This window comes from Pinus tabuliformis, chromosome 6 (assembly GCF_031772625.1).
Source record: "Pinus tabuliformis cultivar Carrire ecotype Pingquan chromosome 6, CPIR1, whole genome shotgun sequence".
In the NCBI taxonomy this organism is placed as follows: Eukaryota; Viridiplantae; Streptophyta; class Pinopsida; order Pinales; family Pinaceae; genus Pinus; species Pinus tabuliformis.
The window spans coordinates 1,559,611,534-1,559,628,678 of NC_142292.1; the positions used below are offsets into that span (position 1 = coordinate 1,559,611,534).

The following is a 17,145-nucleotide window of genomic DNA, read 5'->3' on the forward strand; positions in this document are numbered from 1 at the left end:
CTCTTGGAGGTATATTGAGATAGGGGGGAGTTATTCATGGTATGATGTTTCCCTAGATTATTTAGCATATTCTTCATTATTTTCACTCAGTTATTTGCAACATATTTATGTTTTTTTTCATGAGTGGAAACGAGCACATTTTTTAGCAATATATATGTTTTTGGTTTCCACTAATCGCTGGTTCAAAATATGTGCAGCCATGCAAAGCATGTACTCATTCCTCCAACCATGTATGATGACATGTGACATGGACCATCCATGTATAGGTTGTTATATGATGATTACTACAACCATGTATTTACCATTGTATCATCATTATGTATTGGTTGAGAGTCCAGTCTTTAGTATGATGAGTCATCACAATGATAGGCTTGTTATGTAGGAGTATCATCAGTCCATTTTGCAGCCATATATATGGGCTAATGATGATGTAACGTTCATGATGTGTCATGTATTTGATTCATCGGTCCATAAAGGATGATCATAGCAGTTAGGTATTTATTGACATATTCATGTAAAATGCTCATGAAGCCATGTATTTGTATTGTACTGTCTTTTGGGTCTTATAGTCATGAGTCATGAGGTCATGTTACTGTCATATGAGAGAATGTATGAGGTCTTATGTCGCTACCAAATCTATGTATTTATCATGGATTTATGCCATATGAGTCATGGTCATGTGGAGTTTTTGTCCATGTGATGCTTCTATGTGTCAAGGAGGCATTGCTTGCAGCGGAAGCAACCATTACATCTTGGAGATGGCATGTGTTCATGGGGAGCATCTATTTGGTATTTTTTACTTCAGCCATCATTATTGGCATTATGATCCGCTTGGATGTGTTCATGGTATGCCTCATATTATGTTATGATAGTTGGGGTTCTTCGTATCATGTCAAGTTCAAAAATGTATTGAGGTTTTTGCAATGTGGTTTCTATGGAGAGTGATGGATTGATGCTCATGCACATATTGTTGCATATACTTGATGTTACTCATGGTTGCATATTATGATGATGTTTCATATGATGATTGTATGGTTGCCTCCAGTTAGCATATTCATGCTTGTTATTAGAGGTTGATGGTTAGTATGCTTCTTTGGATGATGATTTGTTCATTTGCTACTTGTTTCTACTGATGTAGAGTGACATGGATGTTTTTTGACATACATCAATATTCAGCCATGTTGAGATCAATTTCTTCATAGTTTGTGCTTCAATTCTTGTTGCCTATTCATATGGATTTGACCCTTTCCCATTGATTTCAAAGGAGGAGAGTTAAAAGATGATGGTCTGGAGTTTTTGTATGGTTTCCATCAATGAAAAAGGGAGAAATTGTTGGAATTATGGTGTGCATGGATCCAGTTAGTTGATGTTTCCGTTGGTTCATGGTGGCAGCAAGCTCATGTTGGCATTGATGTCAACCCCTTGTAGACTAGTTGATGTTTAGATTCCTTCATTGTAACATGGTTGCATCTAGTTGAGTAGGAATTGGGATGATTGTGTTGGCATTGATGTCAATAGTATGATGTCACACCCATGATGGTTAGATGTGCCATTGGTTTGGTTGGTGATGCTGCTACAGGTGAATGATATAGATCTATGTATGATGGGGATGACGATTTGCACAATAGTTGAGTTGGAAACTAGGTCTTCATGATTATGCTCATGGAGATAACATGTTACAGTGTGATGGCCTTACATTTGATGATGGAGATGTGCTACAAAAATTGTAGGTCTCTTAGAGATGCTACAGCTTGTGGAAATGCTTGTTGGAGAGTTGAGGAATTGTTGGCACTCTTGCTAACTTTATTGTGGGCCTTCTAGGTCAATTTGGAAATGACACTTGGGATACATGTTTGATCCACTTGCAGATGTGTTAGAGGCTATGTCAGAGGTGTGAAGGATTGTACAAATGCTATAGAATGTGATCTAACAGGTGACTGAGGTTATGAGTTGAAGGATTGATGTTTTTCTTCATCCTTAGCCCCAGTCGCATGGAACCAAGCCTATGGGAGTGGCTGAAAGGCTCAAGTCGCAAGAATATACGATTATAGGAGCGACTGAAGGTTCCATTCGAGGTCAGCCAATGTTATGCATGCCACCGAGTATTTTCATGAAAGTTTTTCTGTGTTTCTTGTTCAAATTAGAAGGAAATTAATAATGAAATTCCTAGAGGCTTCCAGGAAAAGTGGTAAAGGTTAAAAATGGTTTAAAAGGTCCTCCAATGATGTGAACTCATTTAGTGCACAAGTAGTGGTATCACTGGATTGATTTGGTCCAATTTGTGCACCCTTGATGCTAGCCCTAAGCTCTATTTCACCCTACATGTTTTATATTTATGACTTTGGAGCTTGTTTTTTGTTAGTTTAGTGTGTGAGTGAATGAGTGAAGGATGCATTGAGGAAATAGGCTTCTGACTGAAGTGTGAGGGTAGATGCTTCAATATATCAGTGTTGAAGGTTGCATAATGAGCAAAATTAAAGCATGTTGCAGAATAGATCAGATTTGATGTTGCTAGAGTAGAGATTGTTTGGAGAGATTTTGTATGTTGCTAGATAGTTTTTTTTATTGGTGACTCTCACACTTGTGTTTGAAGGAGTTGCTGATGCATTTGGCACATAGCCATAGTTTTTTATGATTTTATTTTTACTATACAACATTATATTGATGTGAGGGTTTGATAGTATTTAGTTTTACTATGACCACTATTTTGCTAGTTTGGAGAGCACATATGTTTGTGGTATTTTTATTTTATAGATATGATGATCTCTTGTTGCTAGAGGTCGTATTGGTTTGAGCATAAACTCTTGGGATCCAATTTTAAAATAGATAAAAGGAGGTTTGAATATAGTAGAGGAGAAGTGACTTCATGGATGTGGAGCAGTGATTGTGAAGTTTCAATGAAAGGAACAATTTCTCAATCGAATGGTATTTGGATACTCCAATCGGAGTTGGGAGAGGATCGATTTATCGTGGTGGCTTTCAGCGAATGGCAGTGTGTAGATCCGTCGAGAACATAGTCTTTCGGGTTGATCAATAAAATGTAAGATATGTAAAAGACATATTTTACTTTATAGGAGATTCATAGGAACACAACAGTAGCAAGGGTGGGTTTTTTCCCAGTGAAGGGTTTTCCACCAGATATCTTGTGCCTCTTGTGTGGATGTGTTTTTTATGTGTTGATTATTGTTTCTCTCATGGTGATATTATTTTAACTGCTTGTATGGTTTATATGCATGAGATAATCTAATGTGTCGCTGGATAATATATGTGATTCAGTAAGTGAAGTAATAGCTAGTGAAATTTGGTAATAAGTTACACTATTAATTCACCCACCCCCCGTAGTAGTTCTCAAAGGTTTCCAAGGAAATAAACTGAGCCAAATATTAAGACATCATCCACAAAAAGGAGATGAGAAGTGAAACAATTTTATGCAACCACAACCCCTTTGAAAATACTTATAGATATAGATTCAATGATGAATTGGTTTAGGCCTTCAATGACCAACAGAAAGAATAAGTGAGATAGGGAGAATCCTTGCCTTAACCCACAAGAATAGCTAATGAAAAGAGGTCCTCAATCTTCCTTTGTGTCTCCCAAACCTCCCTGTGGAAATATCTTTTTCAACCAAAAGCTGAAATGGAAACTTTGGTCTTAATAAATTTTAGATTTTCCACCATTTGATGGATCATCAGCAATTGAGACGTGGAGTTGATATGGGACCATTTCCCCCCACTCGCTGGCAAAAGGATTTTTCCTTTAACCAAGCTCTGTTTTACGATTTCCGGTACCAAAACTCCTTAACTCAAAGGATAGAGAAAGTATGGTGCAAGACGAAAATGAAGTTATTGAATATAACATGTGCAAAAGATACATTAAAATGGGAATTCATTTTGTAATACTCACTAAATTTTTGAAAACGTTACTTTCATATATAATTGAATTCATAAATCCAATCTACGTGATGTGCGACGTCGTGGATCTCGACTCTCCGTTGATCATCAACCATTATAGAACTATGAATGTGCTACATATTGTTTTGATGAGAACCCATACTTTCATAATTTTTTGTTTTTTCTCCCATGTTGAACTCTTCTAGTTCAAAATTTGTCAAGGAAAACGACAGGGGTGAGGAAATTATAATCAAGAGACAATAGCTTATTCAAATCACACGAATTTTCGACCATTGTGGTTAGATTTCCTGCAAACCGAACGCAATATGCGGATTGTTGGTTTGTTGAATTGAAATTTCTAAATTTCGTTTCAATCATATTAACATCTCCCAGAATCGTAATGGTCATGTGCTCTCGATGATTTTTGGATCCTCCACAAGTTCGTAGAGGAATAAATAGTGTAACAAAATGACTTAAGGTGAAGATGAATATAGTGTAACAATGTCATGCACCATATAGGAACATAAATAAATGTCCACCTGAAGAAATAACCCTTACTTTAGTGTAAAACATGTAACTCTTAAGCAGCATAATTTATTACAATTATGATTTTATTAGGCTTTAGAAAATAGTTTTATTGTGAATCACTTTAATAAACAAGTGTTGCAGGGCAGTTTAGTGGTTAATAGAAAAATAAAATTTTAGTGTTGTTTTTGTAGGCACTAATAAGGTGAGTAAAATGTGAATTGGAATGATGGCTTAAGTACAAGGACTTGCATAAAATAAAATTTTAGTGTTGTTTTTGTAGGCACTAATAAGGTGAGTAAAATGTGAATTGGAATGATGGCTTAAGCACAAGGACTTGCATAAATTTTGGTGGGTAGTAACCACTAGTAAGTCCAGTGGTAAATAGGCAATCAAATATTATAATCTTGCTTTGGAAAGAACTAATTAAGTAAGAAGTAAAGTGGCTGAATTAATTAATCGCTCGATCACAAAGACTTGCATAAATTTTGGTAGGTAGTAACCACTAATAAGTCTACATATTTACAGTTTTACTCCTACACATAAGTTTTGAGGAAAACATAAATAATGATGGAAAGTAACTCCTACTAAGCATATTTATTTATATCTCATTTTTATTTATTTTTTTTATGCAAATACCTCCTTAAATTATGGTGAGAAACAACCCATAGTAAATATGTTATTTACTTAAATATAAGTTACAAAATTATTAATAAAAAATCAATACATAAATATTTAAAAAACATAGATGAATATTACAATTATATCTATAAATTATACCATAAATATTTAAAAAACATAGATGAATATTACAATTATATCTATAAATTATACCATAAAATATGTAAAGTAGTTACTACATAGCATTATATTTTACCAGCTATGTTATAGCATGATCATAATATAATTATAATAAAATATTTAAGCTATATTCTAATCCAATATTTAAAAAATAATTTTTAATACTATTAAAAAATAAATATTTTATTCGAAAGTTGAACATTATTATTACACTCTCAACGAAACAAAATAAATAAATTCAACGATTTCCAAATAGAAATTTACAAAGAAAAACTGCTCTCATAAGACATTTACCCATATAATTAGGAAGTGCCCTAAATAAAATGTGGAAGGAAATTTCTGAACCATGTCAAACATGGATGCCCTATTCTCATGAGCAGGTTCTATATTCAATTAAAAGTCAACATTTCCAGTAAAAATTATCCCTGGCATCAATAAAAAAAAATTGCACTATGGTCATGAGCAGGTTCTATATTCAATTAAAAGTCAACATTTCCAGTAAAAATTATCCCTGGCATCAATAAAAAAAATTGCAAGAGTAGTTGTGTATCTTCCCAGAATAAATACAGATTTGTTCTCATTATTTAACGCACAATGTCTCCGAAGTGAGGAACAGAATCCAGGAGAGGATGAAGGAAAATTATTATATAGAGTGACATCCTGCACAAATGTTACCACCATAGGAATATTTAATATAGATTACGGGATGGGCAGATAAGTGGGGCATGGGGATTGCTTTCAATGGAGCATCCTTTTGCTGTGAGAGTCCAAATTTTTCAGTCATGATGTCTAACTGGGTATGAGTAATGGGGAGAGACAAGTTGAACGCATGAAGAAGAGAAACAGGAATGAAGTGAAGGATGCGATGGCCGTGGGGAATCGCATATTCTTCTTCCTGCTCCAAACGGAATCAGTTCGAAGTTTTGCCTTCTGTAATCAACTGTAGGCATTTGCAAGAATCTCCCTTGGAGAAATTCAATCTCGTCCCATCGCCCCCAGATTAATGATCACTCGGGTGTGTTTCACTAATTGCAAGGGGCTTCTGCTCTGTTGGACAGAAGAGGAGCCGACAGGTGCGACCCGAAAACCTCCTTCAACGCTGCGTGCAGATAAGGCGAGTGTTCAATTGCATCTTCCTCTGCAGTCCTCTCGCGACCCACCACTCCGATCAGTTCTTCCTGAATGCAACTACGAGACCAAATAAATACATACCTCTTTAGCTTATATCATATATTAAGCATATTAACCACGGCATTGCTTTCCCAATAGGTGACTAAATTTTAGGAATCAATTTGTCCCATCCAGAAATGTACGGATCATCCAGAGTTCTCTATTAAAGGTTAACTGCAACCACCGAGTCCGCCCTTCAATTAGCGCACCGAATGGCTTAGATTTGGCCAATATCTCTGATTTGGATCGGCTACTTCTCACAAAGTATACGGGTGGCTACTTCTCACAAATTAGTATATGGGTGGCTACTTCTCACAAAGTTTAGGTGTGAAAACTGGGACAGGATTGGGACAGATGGCATGAAGTTGAAATAGACATCTTATTGGCGAGATTGGGACAGATGGCATGAAGTTGAAATTGATGGACAGATGGCATGAAGGTTTAGATAAGACATCAAAATTTATGTGTTAAACTTTTTATACCGATGAAGTCATTATTTTTATTTTTATTTTTATTTTTTTTTCCACCACCCAAGTTCAAGTTATGACCTTTATGGTCCCTTGGAGCCTGAGTCTATTCTCAAGTTATGACATTTATGGTCCCTTGGAGCCTGAGTCTTTGCAACGAGATTAGACCAAGTGTGGTCCATTCTCAAGTTATGACATTTATGGTCCCTTGGAGCCTGAGTTGTAACGAGATTATCTTTCGGATTGCTACTCCTTAGTAGCGGGATGGCGTTGTTAACTTTTTAAATGATAATAATATATTATTTATTTCTAAACTTCATATATAAGTGAAAGTTCAACTAATAGCGCTAACAATAAAGTCTTCTTTGCCCGGACTAATAATATATAAACATAATCATAGAAACATAATTTTAAAATAGAATTGAATTTAGGTTAATTTTTCATATATATATATATTTAAATGATATTAATTTAAAGTTTATAGAATAATTTTCTTTTACCTTTAAAAATATAGCTTACAAAATAATTTTGGCTGCATTTAAAATAACTAAAACAATTACTAAAAATTAAAGTTTAATTTTCAAAATATATAAATTAATTCAAACAAAACCAATTTTTAAATTCATGTCATGTTTATTTTTAACTATATTAGTGTTTTAAATTCATATTATAGTGTCATTTATTTTAAAAGTATAAGTAAATTTTAATACAAAATATATATTTCACAAAGAAAAGAAATTGGAAAAGCATCATCGTATACAATCACACATAAACAAAATAATTTGTATATTACACTATGAAACCAAAGCACATAGCATATTTATAGTGCATATTTTTTTCAACATATTTTAAAATAAAATAAGAGAATAATGTTGAGAAAACCTCTCAACAAACTCCAACAACCAATAAACCAAATCTTCTAATATATTATTGTAAGTGTTAATTTCATGTCTCTCTCTTAATGCTTACATTACAAAGATAAATATAAGAGTCACAAATATAATTCACATATGTCTTCACTGGAACTTCCCACTTTGAGATCTCTGAGATCATGTTCTTTCTCCATCATGCTTCCCAATTGACTCATTCAAGATACAATTGTCTCCTGTAAAATCAACAATATTGACATACTCGGCTCATCAGTGCTTGGATAAGGGCTGTCAAGTAAGGAACCACTCTATGTACCTATTGCTTTTGGCTATCAGTTAGTTGCTAAAAAAGTGACCTAGGTACTAAATGTGTTCAAAAACTTATCAAACAATTTAACCTGTCTCACACACTTGGATCTCATAATAATAACCTATAACCCTAACTTCTAACTTGTAACACATTGTGTTCATAATTAAATCATGATGCTTCCAAAATACTAACTTACTTATCTTGCTTTGTTCATTAATTGGTTGCGCCCTTTCTCTAATAAATTAAAAAATAACTTAAATATAATGTAATGCACGGTATTTATTTGTTTAGTTTGGTAGATTGAGCCCTAACAGATGGAAAGGCAAAGAAAAATCAGTCGTTGCAACAACTAATTGGAACTTGTGGAACCCTTCTCTACGCTGCCTTATTTCAGACTTGTGGAACCGTTCTCTACGCTGCCCTTTTTCAGACTATCTCACATATTGATCGGTTGATCTAAGCATTCTACAAACATGTTTCCACTGATCACACACCAAATAAACAATGAAATAAAGCATTGCAAAGAAAAATTCATCTTATTCCTTGTCAATGACGAAATAAAGAAACCATCATAAATCCAGATTGTTAATGAGATGTGACAACAAATATTGAGTTTCTAGAGTCATATATGGCCTTATTTCATACTATCTCACATATTAACCGGTTGATCTAAGCCTTCTGCAAACATGTTTCCACTGATCACACACCAAATAAACAATGAAATAAAACATTGCAAAGAAAAATCCATCTGATTCCTTGTCAATGATGAAATAAAGAAACATTCATAAATCCAGATTATTAATGAGATGTGACAACAAATATTGAGTTTCTACAGTGAAATGCGTTGGAGGAACTTGCAGATCTGAAGCCCTTCAAGATATCAGCTCCTCTATAATCTTCAAATCAAGGTTGCAACACAGATTGTGTGCCCTCATGATCCTGGCCCCAAACATGGCTTCAAGTAAAGGAATTTGAGCTAGAGTTGTAGGATTCCCATAATGTGCTTTCGATTGATTCCGGCAATCTCAAATGGCTCAACAGGAAAGGAAAGTGAAAAACACAAAGCAATTTAACTACAAAACAAATGAATGAATACCCACAATAAATCTAATCAGACACTTAGTGAGAATCAACTATTACAACTCTCACATCTTCCTCGCCCTCTCATAAAAGACTTAAACTAGAACTGGTTTTCATACCAATAAAGAAATTGGAAAAGTGGCCATGGTATAGAATTCATACACAAAATAATTGGTATATTATAATGTAAATCTAAAATATATCACACATTTATAAGATTTATAAGGTCTAAAAGATTAAAAAAAAAAAAAAAAATATTATTGATAAAACCATAGTTACCAAATTCCGCCACATTAAACTATTTTATAAATTTCATTGACTAGTGTTTTTGAAGAAGTCCTCCATTTTTTGTGCATTGTCTTTAATTATTCTACTTATGTCGATGTTTAAGAATATTGATTGGTTGAAACGTAATTCTCAGTGTGATTATTCTGTTTAGGTAGATGTTTAAGAATATTGAACGGTTGAAACGCAATTCTCAGTTTATGTAGATGTTTAAGAATATTAAACCGTTGAAACGTAATTCTCCCGGGTGGTCGATGTATCCAGTTCAGTTAGACAATACAATACTGTATATAGAAGGCACGGTTTGTTCTGCTATACAAGCCTGATTAATGATTAAAAAATTTATAGTTCCGACTTCGGCTATTAATTTTTACATTTATCTGTGTAATGTTTTTTAAATTAAAATAAAATAAAATTTATGTGTAATGTTTTGTAAATTAAAAAAATTATCATTAAAAGTGGTTATAAAAACTAAATAAATAATTATAATGTTAAATTTTTATTTTTACATTAAAATAATTTTTGTTTATTTTTTAAATTTTATTCTCTCTCATTTTCACAGTGAAATAATTTCTTTACCTATTTTTTAAAATTTTAATCTCTTTTATATATAGTATTTTGACCAATAAGTAATGAAATTTAAATTATTTATTCCTAATAAAATTTGTTGTGATTTAGGTTTTTTTGTTTTTAAGAAATTTGTAAGGAAAATATATTATATGGTTTTTAAATCTTTTGAATAATTAGAAAAACTGCATGATAGTTCTAATTTGATGATTTTTTATCTATATTTTATTCAGTTAATAATTAAGAAATTATTTAAATATTTATCATTAAAAACTACAGCACTAGCTACTATATTTTGATTGAGCAACTAAAAATTTTAAGAATTAGGGTTCGTTTTTTTTAATGTTAAAGAATTTGTTTTTTCCATTGTACGAAGGGGAGTTGTTTATACCAATTTCAATATCAAGTTTTATTTCCAACTTCTATAATATGGTTCAAAACCTTTGCATTGAATAGCAGTTGTTTTTACTAATCTCAATATGTAATTTTATTTGCAATTCCCATAATATGATTCAAAACTTTTTTTTTGAGTATTTGAGATTTTGTATGTCAAAATTGTTAATTTAAATTATTCAAAATTTAATAAAATATATTTTCAATAATAATATAAAATATATATTCCTTAATTTTGATAACTATAGATAAAACCTTTTAATAAAAAAAAATATGGTTAAAAAAACCTAACGATAGACTCCAACAACTAACCAACCAAATCTCCTTATATATTATTGTAAAAATTAACTGCAAATATTTGAATCCATTTTATATGATTCATGTTATATAATAATCAGATTTTAACATCTTTTTTTAATTCAAAAGATAAAATTATTCAATATTGTAACTATCAGGATATAAAAAGATAAAATTATTCAATTTTGTATCTCTGAGGATTTAATCATATATTATTGGATTTCTGCTTTCCAAGCTTGCGCGCTATTGACTTGTATGAAATAAGTTTGTTTTTTCCCCCAAAAAATATTTTTATTATTTTTATATAATTCATTAAATTTATATGAATTTCGAGATTATAAATTCTGACATATATAGATGGTAGATTATGAATTGGTATATCCCTTAAAAAAAAATAACAAATCAAAATTAAAAAAAAAAAAAAAAAGTAGAAATAAAAATTACTTTTCATTACCAAAACTCAGGACAGGAGCACGCTATGAAAAAAAAACTGAATACGACAGGTGCGAACAAAAACATGATAATGCGACGTCAAGTTTGACTCAATTTTTTAAAATGTAGCTTTCATATAATATCGAATTCATGAACCCAATCTAACAGATGTACGGTATCGTGGCTCTCGACCCTATGTTGATTAGCAGCGATTGCAGAACTGTCAAAGTACTGCATATTGTTTTCAGAACCAATACATCCATACTTTATCGTTTCTGCTCCCACGTTGAACTCTTCCAGTACAAAATCTGTCAAGGAAAAGGACACAGGAGCGAGCATATTACTGTGGGGAGACAATAGCTCGTCCAAATCACATAAACTTTCGGCCATTGTGTCTGGATTTCCTGCAAACTGATTGCAATGTAAGGATTGCTGGTCCACTGAATTGAAATTATTAATTTCTGTTTCAAGCATATTAACATCTCCCAGATTCGCAACGGCTGTGTGCTTTGGATGATTTTCTGCGATCGGATCCTCCACAAGTTGGTCACAAAATGACTGGGAGGAATTCACAATTTCTTGATTTCTAAAAAAATTGAAGCAATGATCTGAACTTGTACAGTTACTGCAGGCAGAACTGTTGCAAGCATTTCGATTCACCATTTCAGTGTGTTGCACCGTAGTTTTTATCCTGACAGGTCTGGGTTTGATCGCCTTAATTTTGAACGTTTTCTTTCTTTGAGATTCCTGTGGCGGTACCTTCTTTTGCAGATGATAGTGCCAGTGGTTCTTGATTTCGTTGTCTGTCCGCCCAGGCAACCGTCCTGCTATCAGGGACCACCTGCATGGTAATGACGTAGTCAGAAATCAGCATTCTGAAAGTTCTTGATTGATTAAATCATTTTTATCTCGATTGTCTATTTGTAATTATCTTGATTTCCAAATATATGGATGGATTAATTATTTTTATGGTTATGAAATCTTATATTCAAATTAAAATCAAATTATTTTTTATTATTACTGTAATTTTTAATATTTATCAAATTTCAAAATATTCTTCAAATAATAAAACTCAATAATTTTTTCCGTTCGACACACCATAAATCCACATACCTGTTGCCAAGAAGGCGATGCATCCGAATAATAATGTCCTCCTCATCGATGGAAATATTACCACGTTTAATGTCGGGGCAAAGATAATTGATCCAACGCAATCTACAACTCCTTCCACAGCGCTGAAGACCTGCAAAAACAAATTCGCTCCGCTTATTTAACCGATCAATACCTATTTAAGTATCTATCAATACACTACTATTGCAGGTTTGTTGGGACTCACCTGCTTTTTGGGGGAGATCTCTCCATCCTCCGGCGCCATGAATTCGAATGTAGTCGCACAGAATCATATCCTCCTCGGGCTTCCAGGGCCCCTGATTAAGCCCTTGTTTTGAGCAGCAAGGAGCTCTACCCATGTTAGATATATTCTCTTCTGCAACTCCACACCTGACGATCTGCTCTCCTGGCTCCCGCCTGGTCGCTTGTCTTTTGTTGGACCTTTGACTATATATCGAAAACACACTTAGCTTCACCTGCCCACAAAGGTTACTGCGTAAATCTTTGGCTAGTGAGGAGCGGCATATGACCCATAAATATTCTAAACAGCATCTCCTTGCGGACATAGTATTGGTGGGCATCATTATGTAGATTGTATATTTTGGGTATATCTACGAATCTAGATTGTTGATTTTTTTGAATATTTGGCAATCAGAGAGATATGAGGCCGTTAATTATTTAACTTTTGATTGAGCCTATGTCAGTCTGGTAGAGGATATGCCCGAGTAGGAGAGGGGTTAATTGACCGTTAATTATTTAACTTTTGATTGCGCCTATGTCAGTCTGATAGAGGATATGCCTCAGTAAGAGAGGGTTAATTGTTTGATTTTTTTTAATTGACGATTAAATTTGAGGATATTTCCAAAATCTGCAATTAACATAAATTAATTATGGAAATTTGATAGATATAAACAAAACTAAACAATTGAGTTTATCAGATTTTAGAATATTTTATGTTTCCGAAATATGCAGCATAAAAATAACTTATCAACACTTTACACCATTTTTATATATTAAAAAAGAGAGAAATTTAAGTTGAGTGGAGGTTCTTCTGGTTTGCTGAGATCAACTTGTGAGTTCAGAGAAAAATCAATGCTTAGCAAATCAGGTTTAGTAAGCGAACATAAAAGACGTGTAGAAAGAGAAAGGGTTTCACTGTAAGAGTACCACAATCGATTAAGCAAAATAGAAGAAGGTTAGAAAGCGAAAGAGCTTCACAGTAAGATTGCCACCATCCAAACTAAAGAATGGCGTTTAAACTTTCACTCAACAAGATAGCTTTAAAATGACAGAGTGCAAGCTTCTCAGAATACGAAATATGCAGCTCTACTCCATAAAGATACTCTAAACTATAACCTTTTTCAATTCCACCTGCTATATCAGACATGCCATAGATGTTCCTAGAATGTAAACCACAGATAAAAATTGTATAAATATGAAAAATCATAACTTAGAATACAAGGTTACCTACTCCAATGAGTGAAGCAACTAGCACCATATTCTTCCACTCAGTCGAGCGAATGAACTAGCACCATGTTCTTCCGTTCATTCGAACTCCGGATCCAAATGAACAGGAGAACTCTTTATATAAATGAAAAACCACTCAAAAATAACCTCTCAAAAGTATGGGTAAGTAAAAAATAATAAGTCATTGTCAAATCAGGTGGAAAAAACCGTAACATATAACATCCTCCCCTGCCACATAAAACATGACAACCATACAATAATTCCATGGTTTGCATGAAAAAAAGCGCTTTCTTGGCCTCCATACAAGAATTCCCGCATACATGACAGGTCAAGTCCTCATTATAGGAAATTAAGAAGCGGGTCATTTTCCAATCATATTTGTGAACCCATGCGCCGGGAAATTAGGAAGCGGGTCATGACTTTTCTCCCATGCAACGATCAGCTTGGAGACCAATTCAACAACGGACTCCGTGGTATCAAGATTACAGGTTGGTGAATGAGATTTTGAAAACTCTCCTGGCAGGCTAACGAAATATCGCTGTAGTTGTGGATATATATACATTTCAAACAATGACCACACCAAAAATACGCGCCTATTGAATACCTAAAAAAACCAATTAAAAATATTACCTATCTGACAAGGATCTCGCCAAAAACGTGTGCGAATTTAAAAAAAAAACAAAAACTGTTAGATATTATCCATATGAAATTCAAAATTATATCACTGAATTTCCAAAAATCAAAGGAAATACATTTCAAACATTGATGTCACCAAAAATTATATCGTTGAATTTCGAAAAATAGCAGAAAACAATCAAAAAGGTGTCAACATTATTGAATGAAATCGTTGACCGCAAGCTCAGTGACTAAAGAAATACGGCAAGCTATGGCTGTCATTGTGGACCATCTATCTTCATTTGGAGAGCACGAGGAATTCCACGATGCTGTATAACCAATGGCACAAGTTAAAAGGGCGGCCAAGTGATGTGTGCCGCAATGTAAAACAAGAGCCCCCCATATAATATGTTGACAAAACTCAAAAATGGACTAGTAAAACAAGAGCCCCCCATATAATATGTTGACAAAACTCAAAAATGGACTAGATGTGACGTTCCTTCGGGTTTTATTGGATTTTCAAAATGTGAACGTGCATGTGGTTTCCTCCTGAGGGACTTTATCAGCTCCGAATTTTATGGCAGTTTCACCTGTCACTTTCGAACCTGCCAGTACTGGCTAAACGAGTTTTACCTGTAATTTTTTAACATATTTTTTTTTGACATATTTCAAAGAATAATTTCAATGGACACTACAAGACTTATCATTGGAAGAACAGAATTCTTAAGTCATGACTTTCCCGTTAATAACGTTTATTCATCGAATACTTAAACATATTAAGATAAGTAGGAGATTAGGCAGTTGAATACTTAAATATATTAAGGTAATTAGGAGATTAGGTGGTTGAATACTTCAATATATTAGTGTAATTAGGCGATTAGGTATGAGCAAAATATGTATGAAGATACGTAAGATTAAGTAAAATCAATTATAAAGAGTAAATTTTATAAAATTATATAATATTATAAATTTGATTTTGAATATTATTTAAAAATATTTGTATTTATTAAATTAAAAAATATTTATTTTAAATAAAAATAAGTTAATTATCCTAAACTTACAAATATTATGAATATGTTATAATAGGAATGGAAACCTATGACCAACCAATTATATTAAATTATTCGAAATAATAAAATATTTTTTTTTAACGATTATTAATAAATAATAATAAAGGTAAATAATATAAATTTACAAATCATAATGTTTTTCGAGTTAATGATTCATTATATTAAATTAGCTTATATATGAATTCACTTATAAAACTAATTTAGAGTAGATATATAAGTAAAATATGAGTAGTATTTTTTATTTTTAAAATTAAATTTGTATTATTTTAAAATTTCAAAATATTTTATTGTAAATAACATATCATATAAAACTAATTTAGAGTAGATATATAAGTAAAATATGAGTAGTATTTTTTATTTTTAAAATTAAATTTGTATTATTTTAAAATTTCAAAATATTTTATTGTAAATAACATAGTTCAAATTATTATGGAAGGGAAATTAGATTTGTTAATTTCTTAATATGTTAAGTAAAGTTTTTCGGTTTTTGGAAGACGTTTGGAACGCATAAATGTGGTTCATCATCACGACCAAATGAAGAGGCAGGGCAGACCTTGGCAAACTCCTAAATAGAGAGCAATGTAGAGACATAACTTCAAGTAACCACTATATCTGAACACTAATATGTAAATTATGATATCAATTTATTAATATATGAAGAACAAATATTATTAATTAACGGCTATATTAAATGGCTAGTTTTTGAAAAATATTATTTAAATTAATTTATTAAAACCAAATATTACTAATATCAAAATTAAGTGACTATTGGTGAAAACAACAAGTCCTATCATAACCTGAATTACATAGAGAAACACAATATCTAAATCATTACATATGACATGATCAAGAGATTGAAGAAGTCATTGGAGCAAGGCCCTAGCTCTTGTATTAGTTGGCGCAGAAGCCCTGAGTTGACATTGAAAATGAATTTCTATGTGTACCAAATGTGCATCCAGGGTAGCCAAACATGAACGTTGGTGTCACCACACTCACTTAATCTCATTCAAGGAAGAGATGATGTAATTCTGGTTTATGTTCTTCTTGTCCAAACCCTAGGCAAATGAGTTTTCATCTTCCAGTGGAGGGTGATGGAGATCAAATACTAAGCTCCTTTTTCCCTTGGTATGATCAGGGTCAAGAACCTAATTGACTACTTCCTCCAAGATTTGAGAGTGAGAGTATGCCTCACGATCATTAGTGGTGAGGGTTTCAAGCTCGTGAATTGCTTCATGGATGTCAAGAGGAGTTGCAAAGTGAAATATGGTCACGACTTTTGAGACCTAGGCCTAGGCATGTAGCTGGACCTGCGAGCATCTACCCCCACCTCACCTACGAATATGCATGTGTTTTCCAGACATTCTATATCATAAAGACAAAACCAAGCAAGACAAATATCCTACGACAAACCCGGACGGAGAACAAGGAAACTAAACATACCGAACCTGAAGAAGAGCGAGGCGAAACAAAAAATGGGGTGGCCCAAGCCAACAAGAAAAGAAAGGCCGCAACTTTAGGGACACGAGCATACTCCTTTAGATAGGGTCAGCTTCGCACCGAGAAGCCCTACAAAGAAAGTCACGTTAAACCCCACAAAATTTAAAAGAACAATGCCAAATTATTTGTTGTAATTTAGAAATTTAAGAAATTTGTTGTAATTTAGTTTTCTTGTTTTTAAGAAATTTGTTAAGGAAAATATATTATATGGTTTCTAAATTTTTTGAATAATTAGGAAAACAGCATGATAGTTATAATTTGATGGTTTTTGATTTTTTTTTATTCAGTTAGTAATTAGGA

The 17,145-nt window shown here is 32.8% G+C and overlaps 1 protein-coding gene across 1 annotated transcript; it reads right to left on the minus strand.

Moving 5' to 3' along the window:
* Positions 1-11,218: 11,218 nt before the first annotated feature.
* On the minus strand, positions 11,219-12,555 carry LOC149264678 (uncharacterized). Its single transcript, XM_089400350.1, has 3 exons — positions 12,423-12,555; positions 12,200-12,329; positions 11,219-11,927 (listed from the first exon to the last, which is right to left on the minus strand). Exons 1-3 carry the CDS (start codon positions 12,553-12,555, stop codon positions 11,219-11,221), a joined length of 972 nt encoding a protein of 323 aa, XP_089256476.1.
* Between the last annotated feature and the right edge of the window lie 4,590 nt (positions 12,556-17,145).

Excerpts from the sequence above, each read along its gene's own strand:
- LOC149264678 (XM_089400350.1), bottom strand. The coding sequence starts at position 12,555 with ATGGGTAGAGCTCCTTGCTGCTCAAAACAAGGGCTTAATCAGGGGCCC. Across the intron at positions 12,330-12,422 it reads AGATCTCCCCCAAAAAGCAG|GTCTTCAGCGCTGTGGAAGG; the intron begins GTGAGTCCCAAC and ends TTGTTTTTGCAG. Across the intron at positions 11,928-12,199 it reads CATCGCCTTCTTGGCAACAG|GTGGTCCCTGATAGCAGGAC; the intron begins GTATGTGGATTT and ends ATTACCATGCAG.